Genomic DNA, 21,050 nt, shown 5'->3' on the forward strand with positions numbered 1-21,050 from the left:
CCCCAAAAAAAAAAAAGGAAAAGAAATCAGAAAAAAAGTGAAAAACTAGAACAATTGAATATACATACCGATCATCGTTTATTATTTTCTTTTGCACTCTGATATAGCTGTCATGCAATTCCTACAAGCTTGTCTTTTACGTGACCATTTTATTGGTCCTTCTTTTCCAATAACACAATTGTTTTGAACAATCTTATTAGTTCCATATATATGCACATTATTTCATTGTTGCAATACATTGTACGTTTTGTTTCCTTTGAATCTGTAACGATAACAGACATACGTTATTGGAAATAAAATTTCATTTTAATTGAATAGCTACAACTGCTCTGAAGTTTCTATGCGTAATGCATAATTGATGACGCATCTGTTGGGATTACATCCAGTACTTTACCACGTTCAATTAATGCAGTAAAAACTAAAATGATATAAAAACAGAATTAAATTAAGTTATTGTCAATGATGACCAACATAAAATGTCTAGCACACACAGACACAGCGAGAAACAGGACACACACAAACGCTCGCACATACAAAATAAGAAAATAACAATATACAGGCCTTAGTAACTGTGACTTAATTCTGTTTAACCATCTTTTTTCCCCCTTAAACTCAAAAAAAAAAAAAAAAGGTGGAAAAAGTAGAAAAGGTGACGTGTAGCATTTGATATTGGCAATCTCATACCAAAAGGAATAGGCCCTACAGGAGATTCAGGTTTCCTACCAGGCTGCGACAAGTCCTCTACCCCACTTTTTTTTTTTTTTTTTTTTTTTTTTTACATATCTCTCAATCAATATAATTATGTGTATGTATAAGTCCATGCTTTAATAATGATGATGATGATGATGATGATGATGATAATGATAATGATAATAATAGTAATGGTAATAATAACAATCATAATGATTATAATAATAATAATAATAATAATAATAATAATAATAATAATAATAATGATAATAATAATAATAAGTATATATTCCATCACTTTTTCAATATCACATCAAGTTCAAGGATGTGGAACCTGACGTGATATTGATCTCCAAGAGATATCTTGTGACGTTAGAGACAATACTAACAGGGCCGGCGGAGCGGTTTCGAAAATTGGCGGGGGGGGGGGGGGCACTTCTGGGTTTCATGAGCTAACGACCAAAAAAAAAAAAAAAAAAAAAAAAAAAAAGGGGGTCTTCAGCTCATCTTTCTCCTTCCACTTCAGGGTTTCTTCAGCTGAAAAGCAAAAAAAAAAAAACAAAAAAACAAAAAAAACAAAAAAAAAAAACTAATTCTTTCTAGTGCCATTTACGTACTTCCGGGGTAAAAAAAAAGAAAAAAAAAAAGTGGGGGCCCAAAGTGGGGACACCTTATGTTTTCCTTTGTATGTTATTCATGGCCGGTTCCGCCGACCATGAATAACATTAACAATAACTATAACAAAGGCGAAATTTCTTTTGTACACGACCAAAGAAAACTATTTACCTTGCGTGAGCTTTCGCCTAGTGAATATTTTTCTTTGGTTGTGTACAAAAGAAATTTCGCCTTAATTAGAGAATCACCAATCAGATGAACCTCTTCCAGGAAATAACTACAACATATATAAATATATGAGTTTCGGGTAATCTCTGCTTCCTCATTGGTGTATAAGGGCCAAAATTGTTGTCAGTGATGATGTTGGTAATGAAAGGGACGGTGAAATTGATGACAACAAAAACAATTATTTTACTGTGGCTAGAAATGATAATGATAATAACGATTCAAAACTACAATCATAAAGAGAAAGCATGCAGTATGTTTGATATGATAAAATACAGAGGTTCGAAAAGGTCTATCCTATTTACAGGTTTATGACTTATAGTGACCGTCTAAGGATTCCAAGCAATAAATATAGATCAAAGTTGTAATCTCCATGAGATAATATTTCTATGTTCAACAGCGAACTCGTTCTTACCGAATATCTTTTATTTCCACTTCAGCACTTCATAAAGCGATGACGTCACGGTGTGGTCACGCCCACATCTCCTCGCATGCAGTGTGACGATGCGTCATAGACGGTTGTCTCATATGCAAATTTTGATACATATTCATGAGTTCCGAGCACATGTCCGTAGTCAGTAGCAACACGAAACACCGACTTCCGTGTTTTTGTCGCTGCTAAGCTGGACGTGTGTGTTGCAAGCAAGTGTATGTTTCGTGGCTTTACCTGCTCTCACTTTCCGTATCGCTGGAAATTTTGCGATATAGCAGAATATTGGTAAAGTTTGGAAACGCAGCAGAGGTGAGTTTTGTGATTAGATTAGTCTAGAATGTTTGAGATTTGAGAAAATGATGTTTGTTCAATGACAATGTGCTTTTCGGGAAAGAAAATCTTGGACATATTTTCGTCAGTTTAATCAAGCTGCGACACGTACATTGACCGTACATGTGTTGCCTATTGGTGGTTTGTCTCTAGGTTTGCGTTCGTGAATGATATCGGTATTTTGAAGAGTTTGTAAGTAAACGTTTAAAGCCTAAAGGATCAGGCTATCCGGCTATGCTAGACCATACCTGATGGTTGATGGTTCCTTGGCATATATTTCATGTCGTATTACTGGCCTTTTTAATTCATACTGCATGCAGGGTTAAACGACAAGGCCACAAGGGATTGACAAAACTGTATCTTCGATTCTTACACTCATGAGATCGAAGTAGGCCTAGGGTCTATTGTTACTTATTTGTTTGCCATGACATGACTACAACCCAAAACATGTCAGGTCGGTGGAAGTTCGGGATGTGCATAGTGAATTGCAATTCTACAGTTGGAAACTAATAAAAGCTGCCGAGTTAATAACCCAGGCGCGGGGCGCTGTAACCAGTCAGTACGGGTTGTGGTCACTGGTGCGGTTACCGAGTTAATAACATCAGAATGGTTGGAACTCTCACATCATTGCTTGTCTTCAGGCCTATAGGCTGGTTAAAAAAAAGAATCAAGGAGATTTTTTTTTTTTTTTTTTTTGTCTCAATGCAAAATAAAAAAGATATTTTGATCAAAGTCTCTTAAGTGTAGCCTAATCAATTCGAACCATACCATTTTTACCATCACGAATGTAGGTCAGGAATACCACCAGCCGCCATGGGAAGGTTACCAGTAGGTCAGCCCACTTCGCACATGTCCACTAGCCAGGGACCAGATGCTGACATCATGAAGTTTTACTCGACGACCTACGCCACGACGTACGGAGGGAAGCACGAGCCGTTTGTCCCACGAACCGGAAAGCACGTCGGCACTGGCTACCAGTCCAACTTCCGGCCGGGAGTCTACTACAGCCAGCGACTGGATGAACTGGACAACCCAGCAATGGGGTATGCCTCAATCCATTTTTATCTTTGTGTGATGCACTTTGGCTATGAACAATTCAATGTAGGTTTCTGAGCTTTCACAGATTTCTTCCTCCAATTTGTATCTTTGTCCTGTGATTGTGGTCTATCTCTTTCATGAGGTGTGTGCTCATCCATGTTTCTCCTTTCATTTATTTTTCACCAGCGATTTCCTAATTTACTGCGGTATTGAGGTGAAGTAAATATGTAGATTTTGGCTGGAAACGGCATACATTATTTATGTCACTGTGAATGCTGGGTATGGAATTTAATTGAAATATTTTCCAGGTATTAAACATGATATAGAGTAAAGGCTGCTTACAGTAGTTTGAAATCTCCAGGCTTGAAAGACTACATGTATCAATAATCAATTCACATCAAGTAAGAGTCTGATCAGCCCCAAAATTGTTCTGTGCCTCATTATTTTATTTTGTTTCTTTAACTCTGCATGTTTGTTTTGTAGAAGGATCATCAGAGACAACTATAACTCTATCACAACGATGCACTTCAAGCCGTCGATAGGCTCCGACGGAAAGGATCGTTTCCCTGTACAGCTGACCCAGGTCAAAAGCGGTTTCACCGAACAAGATCCCATCACATATCCCACAGTCAACAATGTAAGCCCTAGCTTTGTTACTTGGTACTTCTTTAGTTCCATGAAATCTATGTGTATTTCATTTCTAAAACTTTCATGACACAACTGATGTATATACCTGGTAACTTTGAAATTCTGCCAGCGGGTACACAATATGCCTGAGTGCTTGAAAGTGGAAATCTGTTAGGGGAGATGTCATATTCAAAGAGCATTATTACATATCATTAAAATTGTTGCATTATTACGGAAAATAGATCAACAGAATAGGTATTATTGTGTGGTAAGCCTCCGAATGCAGCCTCAATTCTAGTGTGGTTGCTAATAAGCAGTAGACATGTCCTTATGTATACATGTACCTACGACTGTACTTACAAGTGTACCAACATCTGCTATCTCCTTCAGTTCTGATTGCCAACACATTCTAATGTAGTGATGGCCATTTGTATGTAAGCCATGGAACAAATTCACAGACACTGCCTCAAGTAACATTAAAAACTTGTTATACTGATACATGTATATTGTCCAAAAGAAATGACAGTTTTGAGTAGTTATGTTGTCCAGCGAAGTTAGATGTGTGCAAATGTAGCTGTGTGCATAAAACAAGTGAAAACGAGACAGCCCAATGTAATGATTTATTGAAAACAAAGTACCGGTAACAGGAAATCTGATAAATTTCTTTTAAATTTGTTGTCATCACAGGTCAGAAAAGTTTTCGTCAACACCAGAGATCATGGGCTAGCTCTGAAGATCAACGGAGTCCTCCCCAAGCACCGCCCACTCCTCTACAAACTTCAGGCCAAGGACCCCGTGTCCCTAGAGAATGCCGGACACGGCCCAGACTTCATGAGTACAGAGGCCAGAACTCGATTCAGAGGCAGACCGTCTGAAAGAAGTAAGGATAGGCCTGACTTTGCTTGATAAAAATGCCAGATACCATAATTTGTGTAAAATGTCCTGAAAATTCAAAGTTGCAAGAATTTTTTCTCGGTAAAAAAATACATCATCTAGGTGCAATGGCTTTGTGGCATATTGCCACGTTTTTCATCAACCTAGATGCACAGAAGTAAAGATTAGATAATGCTCTGTGATCAATATGCACTTGGAATGTACAAGATAAGACTGTTTTGCATTATAATATATGTTTGAGGTAATGTGCAAAACAGTAGTTACTGCAATTTGAACATGAAATGTGTAAATGTGTAACTGCTTCCATGGAAATGATTTCTTTACATAGATTGATAACTACACGTATGACTGTTCAGATATGAAAAAAAAAAAAGGTGGGGCAAAACCCTAAAATATGTTGTGAAAATGATCTCCTCACAAGTACAAAATTTTACCAACTTTGATTATGGTGATCTCTTCTTATATCTATCAGCAAGAACAGATAAAACCACTGTATATAGTTGGAATTATGTAAACTTTAAATTTGTTGACATGTCACAGCTTCATATGTGACCTGAAGTTTGTATGTGGGAGAATGTCTATTAATTCTTGTAGTCTGTTGTCTTTGAGGTGCACTGAATAAAACAATGAATTGTAGTGGCATTTCAATGCAATATAACTTCTATGTTTTTGTGTGTGTATCCCACAGAGGACTGCTCAACGCTGACCGTTGGACCCAAAGAAGGATCTGGCTACACCCATGCTTACAACAGAGAGCCCATCACCTTCCACTCTGGGTCGCCATTCAAGAATAACCGCCCGGGCTCCTGGACTGACAGACCCACAGGCACCAGTGTCATGAAGAATTCATTCTTGCCTTCACAGTTCCTTCAGGTGATTATAAAACCCCACCCTCCTACGGAATGCTACATACAATGTTTGGCAGACATCTCATGAGTCAAAAATATCCTTTCTACTGGAACAACTACATACTTTGAAGTGGGGATGGAATTATGAGATTTTATTGGTTTAAATAATTCAAGCATTTAAATGTTTCTATTGGAAATTCATGATATGGTTGATGCACACTTTCTTGTTTAGATCTTTGTAAGTGGTCAGTACTGTGAAACATTGATACTGCTGAGGGACCATCAGAATCTATTCACATATTTAAAATTCTTATGTCACATCATATAGGGAGATGAACGTCTTCCCGTGATTACAAATCGTTCCGAGAGGGAGACGGGATTCACCCACGAGAAGGCCAAGCCCCTCTACGTCCACCGGGTCATGGGCGACGCCTACACCAAGAGGGACCAGGTCCCGCCCCGCGTGGAGGAGCGCATCAGGAAGGAGGACCCAGCCGAGTACCTGAACATGACCAACCCGGATAACCACTCAACCATCTTCAAGAAATCGTTCGAGGGTCAGCAGAGACCGTCACCCAGCTCCAACGAGAAGCAAGGAAGATACATCGTCGGAAACAAGGTACGGCAGTCCAAAACTTCTTCTCACAAGTCCGACACGATATTCAGTCCCTTGTAGTTTTTGCACATTGTCTCTTTCTAAACAATTACGGATGAGTCTCATTGTTTTGTAACATCGCCTTTGTGTGTGTGTTGTGCTCTACTTTCACAAAGTATGCCCCTGAAATAAAAGCTTTCATCCATCTAGGCTATTCATCCCCTGTATTGTTTACGTGAAGGTTCTCGCAAATATTGTTGCAACAAAGAGAGTACGTGAATTGATTGCCCGCTATTTGTAGTGGACTGTAATGATTGATTTTACAAGATGGATCACAAAGGATTGGTTAAGTCTTCTGTCCTTTTGTTTTTGTTTTGGTGTGCTGAACATAAAGAGACAGAGATTTTTTGCCGCAGGGTATTGGCATTGCCTTTTAAGAAGCTTACTCCATCGTAATGTACCCCCCTTACAAATGCAATCAAAGCTATCGGTACACTGCTTGTATGGTAACCATGCAACCACAGAAAAACATTCTCATGTGGACCTTCTGTTAGTAAAAGCCAAAACATTCTATGCCTGTACTGTATACATTTGCTTAGCATTTAGCAAATGTATAGATGTATCAATCAATTTTGGAAAGAATGAAGTGCTTGTCTTTTTTTTCACAGTGTTGTCTGGTGCTGGTGTAATTAGGGTACGGACAAAAACAACACTAAAGACATATCCATGTATCAAAATGTTCACTGATTTTCAATGTTCACTGTGATGTCTAAACATCCATGCAGTGGGGATATCATCTTTGCAGGCGAGACCTACATGCGATGATCTCAGAAGATTACAACAGCATCTGTCCGCACATGTGTAATTGTGAAAAATAGAATAATGTAAATGCACTTAGAGAGAGTATAGGTTTTGGAAACGTTCACACTATAGGAATCATTCATGCTATATGGGAATCATTCATACTGTTGGAATCATTCACACTACATACTTTCACACTTTTGCTCAAGATGTACAAATATTATCTCTTGATCTGCCCCTGGCTTGTCATCATTCACATCTTGTCTTCTGCCGGGCTAATCTAATCTGTCAGCTTTTACTAATTTTCGAAATTTTGCAGGAGATGTCCGGATACAGTGATAACAACGATAAGCCTCAGGCACAGATTCCTGTGGAACCTTACCGATGGATCACCCACTACGACACAAAGTAAGCTACTTCCTCTCTCTCAAAACAAACTGGTTCTTGAGGGACTTCAACCCCAAAACAAACACTGCTTTAAAATGTATTGTACAAAGCAGTTTATAAAATGTTGAATATTGATATAACTAATTTACATAAATATTCCCATAATTACATCAGATCAAGGTGCACATGGAGTGAGTGAAATTATTGAGTTCATATCCTAGCTGAGTATATTCTCAGGTTGTTTTCTCATGTCATCATGGCACTGACCATCAGTACCTCGTGTGCACAGAAAATGACAGAAACTTTACAGAAATTGATGACAGACAGGAGAATTGGTCGCAAGCTGCCATGGCAACCAAGAACTGAGTTTGATGAGGGACAGATATGGACCTTTGTTGATTAGAACTTGTTTTACGTACTGGTGTGGCAAGACAAGTATCTGATCTAGACGTACATATACTTGTACATGTATGTAGCAGGGATGTGTGTTGCTTGTGTAATTATTCACTAAACCCAAATTAATGTTATTCTAAAAACACTACAGCAAATGAATGAGCATGGTATTCAGTTACCAATGACAACAATGGTATCGACAGCTGCATCAGTCTAATTGATCTTACACCATGCAAGTGCTAATCGGACATATGGCCTTTGCACCAACACACAGACCTTTGATCACTCAGATCAATACCTATTAGACAAGACATGCGTAAGGCAAACGGAACACACAGTAATTGTGTGAATGCTGCATGCCATTAGTTTGATAGTATTCATAGACTGGTCAGAACAATGGGAGCACAAACTTCTGTGTGCACTGACCAGGGCCTATTTGGCTATTGATTGGTTTTGCCAATAGAACACAGAAACAGTCAACAGGAAGAGCAAGCTGTAATTAGTGCATATCAACAGGAAGAGCAAGCTGTCCTTAGTGCATATTGTGATATGCACTAGCTGACCCTGAATAGAAAGCCTGTTGAGAATACATACAAAGCTGAAGGACAATTGATATATTGAGATTATTGATTTTTTTTTCTTTTACTTTTTTGAAATTCAGTTTTAGGGACTAAAATAATTTTGGGCAAAGGAGGCAATATATGGTGTTTCCCCCAATTGTAAACAGTGTATGCCTATATGTCCTTTAAATATTACTTTCAATACATAAAACCTTGGATGTCATCTCCATTGTATCAATGATATATATGTGCATGTTATTTGTAAGTATTCCAGGAACTAACTGAGTACTGCAAAATAAATAAGATATGTGTGGCTCACAGCCATAATACTATTCTTGATCGCTATATCAATTTCAGTATGAAATTTGAGACATTTTGCATGCACAATTGTTTTTCTTGTCAGTTGCACAATATTGACACAATTTTGTTTGTAATATGTTTTTTGATCTTCTCCTTTCATATTATCTTTCATTTCCTTGGCTAGTTTGGTTAATGAATATGCAGTCACAGGGTAGGGGCCAACATCTCATCGGCAAGTTAATCATCTTTCCTTCACTTCTTCCTCTCTCCTAGATTCTATGACATGAACCCCAAGGGCAAGGCCCGCGCTGGCCGGACGTTTGGCGGGGTGATGGACCAGCTGCCCGATGGCTTCACCAAGAGCACCTCTGTCCACTCCTACGGTCCAGCCCTGGACACCACACAGCAACTAAGGACTTTGCACCCCTATGTGGCAAGGTGAGATCTGTGCCTTAAATTCACACAGGATTGATGTTCTCATCTATTATGCTGAAACGTTTACTACGTGTATTCCATAATGGGTTTGGTTACACTGTGACTATTGAGAATGGTGTCTGAGAAGCTTTCTTGTAAAATATGTAATTGGTGAAGGAAAATCAGCCATCAACTTTGCTTCTTTACTCCGTCGTGAAGTTCCTTCATTGATATGAGCACTGTAAAACCAAAAATTTTTGCGTGCCCGAAACTTTCGCAAATTTTGTGAGGAGCCAAGATATTTGAAAGTAAAATGCAAGCGAAAGGTTTTGTCTACTTAACCCATTGAGGACGGACTGATTTTGCTACGACACGCATTTCCCATAGACTCCTGCCAGAGTATACTCAGGACTCATCCTCAACGGGTTAATGCATTGAATGCCAATGGTAATTCATGAAATTTTCATGCGTAAAAAAGGCTTTCTGCTCCTATTAGCGAAAGTTTCATGGCATGAACTTTTCTGGTTTTACAGTATACTCCACTCTACCTGGAAGTTGCATACTTCACCCACAACAGAAATATCAGAACTCCACTGCTTCACCCTAGAAAAGAAATTATTATACCTGTTGGCATACTGTACTTTCATGTTGACAAATGTTGAGGTAAACTGCAGAGAGAGAAAAAAAATGAAGAATTCCTAGCAGTAGTTCAGTACAGTACTTACTGGGTAAAAATGACTGGTAAGCGGATCTTCATTGCTTTGAATCAGACTGAAAAAAAAACCAAAACAAAACAAAAACAACTCGACATCTCCACATCAGTGTGTTGGTATACTGCTACTAAACATGCAAGTCAGAATTGATGCTGTTTCTACTGAAAGTAAAAATATGATGACTGATGACAGAAATCTCTTTTGTTTAACCAATCAGGAGCATCAAGGCCCGTGATGTCTTCTTTGATGACCACACGCACGACGCCAAGAAACACGTCACCATCAACCCCATCCCTCAAGTGCTTGCTTGTTCCGTGTGAAAGGGATTGATATCAGGCCAAGAGTGACACTTAAAAGATGCTGCCAACAAAATTAATGGATTTTATCGTTCTCATTATCATTTTTGAAAACAAAAAAAAAATCTGTCCATTTATTTTTCAGCCACAGTTGTTTGTTGGACCAGGGTCCATGGTTGGACAGCCATATGAACCAATGTATGCTTCTGGAATAATGCAAGGAGATGCAGTTGCTCATGTTTTATGAATTAAGAACAAACATTGGCTTTCTCAGAAAAAAAAAAGAGAAAAACATATTTATCAAATAAAATTATTCGGATGCTCCCAATGTTGCTAGCGTTGTACCACAATTTCCATCCTGTGCCGCAAATCTTGACAAGACGTCAAATTGTATGAGAAGTAGTGATGCTAAGATTATGTGGAATACCACTACGTTATGAAGATTGTGTGACGTTTCAGTAGTCTCAGCCAAGAATTGTTCACAATTTTTATACATCTATGTGGACTGTAAAGAAAAATTTGCCAAAGTCTATGCAAGAAAAATTTGGATGTATTACCTGTGACTATGCATCAGAGCAATGAATTCGTTTTTCTAGACTGGAATAGAAAAATCAAAGTGGTTGCAATAATAACGATAAGAATGGTTTTAACTGTAAATATGTCAAGCGCTCCTCTAAACTTCTATTCTAAGTAAGATATGTACAAGGTTGGTTGGCCACGTAGACATGAGATGAATGCCAAGTTTTGTTGCCATTCTGATCAGTGACTTTGAGTGACATATAGGCAGCCTTGGTTTTACTCAGTATTTGGTTCAACTCTGGTACATACAGTTTATGTAATGTGACCTAGGGAAATTCATAATGTCAATGTGGCATGATGAAAAAAAAAAAATCCTTATCAAGTGTCCACAGTGTGAACAATGAAAGAAAAGAGTACAGCCAGGAAATTTTGCAACGTGAAAAAACAGCAAAACAAAACAGGAAGAAAAATACACTGTACTGCCCTTCATGTTCTTGTGGTATAACCAGTTAGTTCCGTGGTTGGTATTTCCTTTCCCCTTGATCGATACTGCTCCATGGCTCTATTTCATAAAATGTCGCTATAATAACAACTCTTGCTGCAATATAGCAAGTGTCATGGTAATGATATGGATCCAACATCCTGATTGGCTGTTGCCACTAGACATTGCTATTACAGCAAGAACAGCTATCCTAACATCTTTTGTGAAATGAGACCCAATATATGATTGATTGGTTGTGCACAAAATATGGTGTAAATGAAAACACTTCCACGGTTATCATGGTGATAATTCTCATACAATCGTACATGGAATTAGTGGCATTATACAGATTGTCTGCAATAATTGAGCAGTTTTTATGCTGTAGTCTACAAATGCTACACAGTGAAGACATGAAAGTTAATCATCAATGTCACAGCGTCAATATTGCTGTCTTGTGATATCTTCCATTTTTCAAAGTATCTCTCCAACAACAATGAAAAATCTAATTTTTGGGAGTAACAAGATAGTTCTACTGGAACAGGTTTTGCTGTTAAGGCAGAGAAGTACATGTTTAGGATTACTTGGTAATGCATATTGAAGGTGTGAGGTATGTGTCATTTCCTGCATAAGTCTGGTAATGTGTCAAACCATCTACTGGTATACAATTAGCTGTGTTCATCTTCATCATAAATGCTCAAAGATATATTTTGCTGTATTTTCTGCTGTGAATAGGCTATAATACACACACACTTCTATTTACTTGGATTACTATCTGAATTTTTCAACATACAGCATATCATTTCTTTAGAAATGTACTCTCACTAAAATGATATGGAAAAATATGTGCATGCTTCAGTTTTGTGTTTGAAAGTGTACATCTCTCATAAAGATATCTTATATTGAACGCAAGCATTACATTGTACCTTTTAATGTGTCAAACGAGAGAACTACAGCAGAGCATCAAGGAAGCTTAAACTTTTGCTGAGGCAAGTCACCAGAGTTTGATGCTGTTCCTTGCATGAATGAATTTTGTACATTTACATGCACGTGTGTAGACTGGATGAAACTGTTACAATAAAGAAGCTATCCGTCCTTGTAATATGCTACTCTGTAATGTTTTGTATTGGCACATGACTATTTCTATATCCGTCCTGATTCCTTTTCCATTTGGTACACATGTGTTATCCAAATTATTTGCCTTCATTCTCTAAAAGCTTGTAAATATATACTTTGTGTGAATATGTATGCAAGATAATAACATGGAGCTAGCTTCATGATAATAAGTATAGCAAAGCGATGTGTGTAGACATGTGTAACTCCATGATGTAGGCAAGAATTCGGGAATACAAGAGACTGTTTATGGTATAGCATTGAGGGGGTATCTCTCTGTTGTATTCCAGTGTGATCATATTTTATGTTTGACTGTGTGACCAATCTGGCTACATCTCTTTTCTGCAGGCAGTAAAGACTGGGCCAGATTGCATTTTGTTTTGCCATTTCACGAGATGTGTGTTTTGATTATTACTTTCCTCATTGCTATCCATTCACCCTGGTGATGTACCAACTGCACAGCAACATTGCACATATAACAAGCAAAAACAGTTGGGCTCGTTAATATCATATGCACTCTTTACAATTTTATGGTGGTATCCCTCAGTTACCAATTGGATGGTTTTTGGAAGTATGGGCTATCTTCTTTTTTTTTTTTTGTCTTTGGAAGTTAAATGTAAAAAATGAGGGTTACTACATGTAATGTGGCATGGTATTCCTCAAAGCAAATACAGCATGATGAATTTGGAAATGGGCATTTCCGTGAATTTGAACAAAAACTACGGATATCTTTACTCATGAGATGAAATGGCATTATCATTCAGCTGCTTTGTATTATTTGGGATGTGTATTATCAATATGGGCTGGATTTGGGGGAAATATTAGGGTGTGAATTGTTAAATGCATATGAAAAGTGAAACTTATTTGCATGTCTGCTTGCTGTATACCATGTCGAAAGAGCATTAAGATTTGTATTAATAAATATCACATGGTTTGTGAATCATTTCTTGTTGTGTCTTCTTCACTGGTTGCCTACTGTAGTAATATACCCAGACACATGCCAAGGGAACTGTACACCAGTTCTTGTTGTTCTACATGCAAATTATCATAGATTGTCTGATCAGAATTACTCTTGATTAGAGATGGGAGTAAGATAATCACCATATCTTTGAAGAAAAGTAATCAAACAACTTTAATTTCCAGTGACAGTGTGTCGTAAGTTCATTTCATCAAAAATACAATCATTGATTCCAGTGACATCCATTTATTTTTTAAAGAACATTTACCCACAACCAGAAGTGACAAGTTGAGTTTATCCATTGATTTGCCTTATTTCATTCTTTTGATGATAAACTTCCATGTTTCCATTACTTTTACTCAAGCCACAAATAATTCTGTTCTGCTGTGATTGGGGTATGATTACATGGTGTGAAAGAAACATTCGCATTGAATCAAAATTAGCCGTCAAACACTCTACACAAGCCCTAGATCTTTAAAAAAAAAAGAAAAAAAGAAAAAGAAGAAACATTGAAAATCAGGCTTGATTCCCATCTGCCTCCTTCACACAGGATTTCTCCTTTATTTTTGTTTTCTCCGTCAAACTGCACCTCTTGCAGTATTTCTCCGAAATTATATCAATGAGTGTTTTCATATGAATTGTTGCATATTCATGACTTTAACATGAAATGGAGCCAAGAAAAAAAAAAGCAACAAAACAGTCTTGTATGATGTATATCTTTGGCCTGCCATGGTTTATTACAACATTGCAATGCTCAGTATGAGTACAGTAGTATCAGATATGGTAGCAATAAAATATACGTTGACACCGCCGCCTCGCATACTGACACTCGACGATAATTTTCAAATGTTTAATAAAAAAGTGAAAATCCCCACACGACAGTATTCAATGAGTAGCTTGCTCTCCCCTTTCTCATAATTCATGGACATCATTAAAAAAATGAAATGAACATGGCTGTTTGCTACGTATAAAATGAAACATAACAAATATCTTGGAGTATACAAAGACTTCTTACTACGCAAAATACACACATAAATACTTCAGATAAGTTATGACATAAAGACACTGCATGAATCTTCACATGAAGGTCAACGTTAACCCGTTGAAGACTAGTCCCAAGTATACTTGGGCAGGTGTCTATGGGAAGTGTGTATTAAAGTAAAATCAGCTCATCTTCAACAGGCTAATGACCTAAAAACCATTTGCTTCAAACTTAGTTTCTACTTACACAGTAACTAAATAAATACACTGGTAAACACATTCAAAAACTACATTTAAAATTGCACATAAGTAGAGACATGAGATAATTGATATCATCAATGAATAGGGCTAGATGTCCTGCTATTTATTACTGTGAGTTGATGCAACCTGCTTGAACTTGCCTACCCATTTTCCCAAATGCCATCAACTGGGGGGGGGGGGGGGGGCAGACAACAACACCACTCACAAAAATAATTCACACAATTTCTTTACCATTTTTTAATATATTTTGCAGTGGAGTTTCCTGGAAACGAGAAAAATTTGGGGGCACTGTAACATTTTGTGTACAAACAATGCACAGTACCACTTTCTTAATGCTGAAACTTTTGTACCCTGTCATTTCCAAATAAAAATGCATGCAATAAAAGTGACATTTGAATATTTGAATAGCATAAAAGTGTGGGGGACCAATAATTGAAGCATATCAGGCTTGTTTGTAAAAGGCCCATATGACTTAATACAATCATCTGAATGCTGGAGCAGGGCACATTAGAGCTAAGTGTCTCAACAGATAAAGGGCTGGTTACATGTTCACATCAACATCCACACAGGAAAGAGAAACAGTGGCAGTATTAGAGTTCTATACAGTTATTGACTGTTGATTTGATTAAATCTCATGATCTCAAAAACGTGAATCATTTTTGAGCAATTTCCTCCTTAAAATGCTTGAGTTTTGACCAAAAAAAAACAACTCATAAAAATAATTAATTCTGCTCACTGATTTCAGCACAGAAACCAAGCACATCTTTATGGTGTAAATATATCATAAAAATCTTTTGCATGAAATGAAATAGTTGGATAACTTAAAGTAAACCTTGTCAATGTTCTTGCATCACACCAAAAACTTGATTTCTATGTTTTCTTTCTCACTTGATAAGCTAGAAACCAATAGAAAGTGAATGTCATAATTAGTGTAATTTGCTTTAACAACTGCATTCTTGAAGTGCATCAAAAAGTTAAGTACATGAGAATTGAAATGACGGACAACTTGTGACCTTTTACATTTGGATGTTAACAAAGTTATGAACGGTAGAAACATATAAATAAAGGCTAGCAATACGCAAGTAAAAATGTGACATATTGTAGATGCACCTTGTGAAATCTTATATGAAGGCGCCAATGAGCATTTGTCAAAAAATGATTTAGCATAGACCTTCTTACTTTTCTTTTCATAAAAAAAAGTGTACCACACATAATTTTTGTAGACGGTTAGTGAAAATGAAATGATGAGTGGTAACAATGCTAAAAAAATATTTCTTTAGCAACATCTACTGGTGGAAGGAATCATGTGGGACCTCAAGATTTGATTTAAGATGCCTTCATCTTCCCAGAATCTGTTGTTTTAAGACTACCTGAAGGTAAATTCCACTTTACTCATTCTCGTTACTGTGATTAGCACACTTGCAAGATGAGTATTCTACTTTCAGTAATAGCAAACAGCTGGTATTGTTTCCTAACAAATTGAGCTCAAAATGGGGAAACCAGGCAAGTTGTCTGCTGTTAATATTGGACACATTTGGGAACAAACTTTGATCAAACTAAGTTATATGATTGCCAATTTCTGTAATCTTTCTAGTCTCATTTTTTTTTTACACAATTGAATTTCAAAACTGAATATCATTTAGATTTAAAACAAAATTCCCTTGACACGAGCAGTAGGATCTGTGGCAGATTGCATATTTAATAAACAGCTCTGTTGTGAAGCAGAATACCCTGATTAATACATATGTGATGCGACAAGGGATGGGACTCTTATATGTTGCATCAAGCCGTCATTATTTCACACTACATTTTTAGCTGTTAATGAAGACTGCCATCATATACTGAATCTAATCAGGCCTGCACTGTTGGCCAAAAAGATGAAAGGGTTTCCATGTTCACTGAATTCTTCTTTTTTTTTAATGCTTCAGATAACTTTCAGAGATCTTTGAGTTGGCAAATATTTGTTCCTATGTTTCAGTGTAATGTTGTGACCATAAATTCAATGATAATGATGAAATAGCTACTGCAAGTTGTCCACATTACATACAGTCAGGTAATATCCCCTTAAAGCTTTGCTTGCGATGATGACTCTTACGGTAGGAGTATTGAGAGAGTTAATAATGTCTAATGACAAAATCAGTACACATCTGCTGTAGAAGTAATAACATCTATAAATTCAGACAAAAGTCCCAGTGATTTGAGCAAATGGAGATTCTTCACAACATTGATCAATGCAAGTATACGCACTATTTTGTTAATCAGGAAACCTGTAAGATATCTAAGTTGGGAAATTCTGCATTGAAATGCAGCCATTTGCTGAGCATGTAAATGTTACTATACTTGTTCTCAGTGAGGATCGATACGAATTCAAGACATACATGATTCATTGTAATCAATATTCTATAAAACAAACATTTATCACAGTAAAAATGGTATAAAAGCTCTTTATTTCTTTCATAAATCTTCATAAATCATCAAATTCAAAAGCACTTTCTCTGCAAATTAAAAGGCTACATTGAAATTCCTGTTTGTGACTTGAAGAAAAGGAAACATCACAATGACTGCGAGAAGCACACAACCAGCCAGAGGGGTGTACCCAAATTTGAATGACTGTTCAGTCATTGCATTTGCACTACTACCGATATTGAGTGGGGAATTGGTGCAGGGCAAAGTAAAATGATATCGGTCAATACATTGTTTAAAGAATGTAGTAATGCGGTATCTCGTCATTTTCTGCATTCCCATCGTCTTATGCACAAGTGAAATGCACTGTTCCTCAAAAGTGTCCTTGCAGGTAGATATGACCCTACACAAGTTCTCTTTATTCCATATCTCAAACAGGCTGACATACTGTTTTGATGATTTAATAATCATGAAACTGATAATGATTCACACAAAAAAAGCAAGGCCAGCTATCAGCTTAACTCAAAAGGACAAGATATGGGTGATGAAATACCAGAAAATACAAAACTTCCATCTAAGGCAAACATGATAGTGAAAAATCACACACTCCTCTAACATGATTATAACCGGTTTCCGTGACGACAGAATTCAGAAGCCTTCTTCTACCAGCCTGAAAGCTATACTACTGCTGCAAAGTATCATAGTCTTCATCACTGTGACCTGCAATATGAAAAGTTCAGTGAAACTTCTCATACATCAGTACAATTACATTTTAAAGGGATGGTACAGTATTGGTGGAGGCGAGGATTAGGCTTTTAACTTTTTGTGAGATACCAAGAAACCACTTATGAAAATAGTACAGAGCATACTATTCTAAGACAAATTCAAAGTTTATTTGATGAAAATCGGTTTTTGGAATAGCTGAGACATCCAAAAACAAAGTAAAATAAAGCAATCATAATAAAAGGTGGGTTCCACCTTTTATTAGGGTTGCTCTATTTTGCGTATCTCTGCCATTTCAAAACCAATTTTCACCAAATAAACGTTGAATTCCTCTTGGAATTACATGCTCTTTCATATTCGATATGAGGTTTCTCATTATCTCATCCAAAAATGTTAGAAACCTGAAGTTAGCTCTCAACCGAAACGATACGATCTCTTTAATTTTCAATGTGATAGCTACAATCCATTGTGATTATGATAGTACTGAGACTTTTGTTGTTGCGTACTACTGAGTATCTATAAAAATTATCTTGAAATATTTGTTTCATTATCCGACACTTTGCAGCAAATCAGCATTTATCTACAAATGCGTCAGCAATACATGGATGATATATTTGTATTAAAAAATATAATCTCACTCGACATTTAAGGCTCACAATTTTATATAGTCATATATACTCTTTCTTTGCAAAACATAATGATGAATTGAATTGACGGAACATGATCTTCAGTTTCCACAATGTTCAAATATTCCAATCAACATTACTAACCTTGTCATCAAATGCAAATTCACATTCTCTTGATAATGATTCTCATTCAAGGTATAATAGTGATGCAACAACCAAGTTTTACACCACATTTCAAATTATTGATGTGGTATATTGTAACAAGTTATCCACAAATTATGTCATACATGTTGTGCTTTCTGTACATATCGTATACACCATATATTTTGTCGTGTTCTTAGTTGTTGTTTTTTAATTTCTTGCGTCTACTGTTATTTCCGAAAGTAGCAACTCAGAGAAATATTTGCCTCCCGTGACAGAAATGCAATGTTCATCAATTCCCAAGGTGGAAAACTGCTGACACATTTCCCATTGTTTTACTCTGTGGTTCTCAATTGTGAAATTAACCACTTGCAATATTGTTCAGCAAGTCCTGATTTGCTACACAATGTGCTTGCAAAATATACGGGACAGCAAAAGAAAGTACCCACTTCTGTCAAAGGCCGCACACAAAAATTCACCCCCTAGAAATAAAAAAAATAAAAAAATTGTACACAGGTGTGCTACAATGCCCCTTACTAATCACATGCACATAAGCAAGTGAATGTCTTCATAACAAAGAAGAACTTGACATGCCCAGCATCTTGGACTTTCCACCACGCAAAAATGGCCACTGAATGGACAACATTTTTAAACATCCAACATTGATCCAAGCTCTGCAGGAGGAATGGACAGAACTTCCCCAGGACTACGCCAGACAGCTTGTTCAGAGCATGCGTCAGAGATGCCTGGAATGTGTCCAGGCACGAGGAGGACATACACATTATTGAAAATTGATGTTTGTGACTGCTTTTTATCGTCCTGTGACACTAATTTTTGCATAAAACTGGTAAGGCTCATTCTGTTACATTTTGTGACTTTTGATTCAGTGACCAAGATGCTGTGCATGTCATTTTTTTTTTCTTTGTAATAAAGATAATCACTTGCTATTGGGTATGTGATTACTAATGGATATTGCAGCATACCTGTGTACAAAAATTGCTTACATGTGTATTTCTAGGTGGTGAATTTTTGTGTGCGGCCTTTGACAGAAGTGGGTACTTTCTTTTGCTGTCCAGTGTACATGGTGCACACAATACACTTTAAATACCTGTACCACATCCTCTAACGCCAATCAGGAATTTGTAAATGCCAGCTCACTCTTCTGTGTCATTTGAATCCTCTGTCACAGACAGTTTGTACAGAGTTTGATCTTCGTTTTTTTTTAAAAACAACAAACCCAATCAATTAAAAAAACTTAACACATCAACAACTCAGATAGTGATTAGATATGAGGAAAAAATCAAACACAATTATTGCTTTGTATTTATGTGAGAACTTGCTAATATCTCAAGTATTACTTTATAAAACTACAAAACCAAAGTCATTTATATGACAAGTTTGACGACATAAAATTCATTTATTCTTTTGTACAGTGTATGTGACACCAAGGAGAGTAATTTAATATCATACTCTTCTCCCCTCCCTTACATCAATCAGATATGATCTTATGCAATCTCTTCTATAGCAAGGTATAAAGACATTGCTCAGATAGGAATATTTCCGTTGTGAATCATTTAGTCCACACATCAGTCATACAACAAAAGTATGCACATGTACGCCATTATCATGTTGCAAATTAATTCAAATGAGAGGATTTGATAATTGCTTGTCTTCATTTTTCTCAATATTAGCTAAATGTAATGTCTTTAATCTATCTAACACTATCCAAAATCTGTGAAATAACTCCAAAAAAACAAGAAAAAGAAAAGAAAAACCCAAAGTCCCCCAAGTGAATACTGCAATGCCAGTTATTCATTGAAATCAGAGGAGGAAATAATGGTTCTGGCAAAATAATCTCTGAAATGAAGAGGCATATAAACTCAACGAGACGGAAGTTGTTTGTGACGTTACAGGAAGCAATAATACCACAGGATATTGTCCAGGATGTAGACATATACAGCATACTCATGTCAGAATCACATATCACGATTTGAAATGCAGAAGGGCTTTAATCCTGGGAAGAGTCGACGGACTTAATTCCTGCTGTCACTCACCAAGGGATGCAAGTCTGCTGGCTTGTTGGTATTGGAAGGAAAGGAAGGAAACACAGGAAAGCTTTTCATCCAATTCAGGAAATACCGATTAGACAATAATTTCCTTCGACACTCAGTAGAAGAAATGTGAAAGTTGAGAAGGTATCAACTTACATACATCAGAACTTCTGTCAGAAAGGGTTTAGTGAGGTACTCACTATTGCAAAGGGTTAGTACTGTTGAAGTTCACTAAAATGTGACAAACATCGAGAGAACAAACACAAAAACAAAAGGCCTAATACTCATTTGAAGCAGAGACTGTAGCTCAGTATTACTGTGAGTTGACCACAATTGTTGTTCTTTCTTTCGTCTTCTCTGACTGCACAACCCGTCATTACCAAGGACAACTGCAAAACATACAGATGTTTTAGTAATTTGGCACAGTTTTTTTTTTTTTTTTGTGTGTGTGTGTGTGTGTTTTTTTTAGGGCTTTTGGGTTTAATTTTTGCCACCATGTGGGGTTGAAATTGCGTGATGACTGGTGGACAAACAGAACACCAATAAATGAATTTTATACTTCATAACATGCGCATTGACATTAATACATGTACACGTGTATGACCTGTTAGATCCATTACATATTGACATTTTTATG

The 21,050-nt window shown here is 36.8% G+C and overlaps 1 protein-coding gene across 1 annotated transcript; it reads left to right on the forward strand.

Moving 5' to 3' along the window:
• Positions 1-2,143: 2,143 nt before the first annotated feature.
• On the forward strand, positions 2,144-11,564 carry LOC140229007 (stabilizer of axonemal microtubules 4-like). The gene is made up of 9 exons (XM_072309270.1): positions 2,144-2,272; positions 3,085-3,336; positions 3,815-3,968; positions 4,646-4,838; positions 5,541-5,725; positions 6,029-6,319; positions 7,416-7,504; positions 9,010-9,174; positions 10,081-11,564. Exons 2-9 carry the CDS (start codon positions 3,107-3,109, stop codon positions 10,181-10,183), a joined length of 1,410 nt encoding a protein of 469 aa, XP_072165371.1. The 5' UTR covers positions 2,144-2,272; positions 3,085-3,106; the 3' UTR covers positions 10,184-11,564.
• The last annotated feature ends 9,486 nt before the right edge of the window (positions 11,565-21,050 follow it).

The sequence above is a fragment of the Diadema setosum genome, chromosome 5 (genome assembly GCF_964275005.1).
Source record: "Diadema setosum chromosome 5, eeDiaSeto1, whole genome shotgun sequence".
Classification (NCBI taxonomy): Eukaryota; Metazoa; Echinodermata; class Echinoidea; order Diadematoida; family Diadematidae; genus Diadema; species Diadema setosum.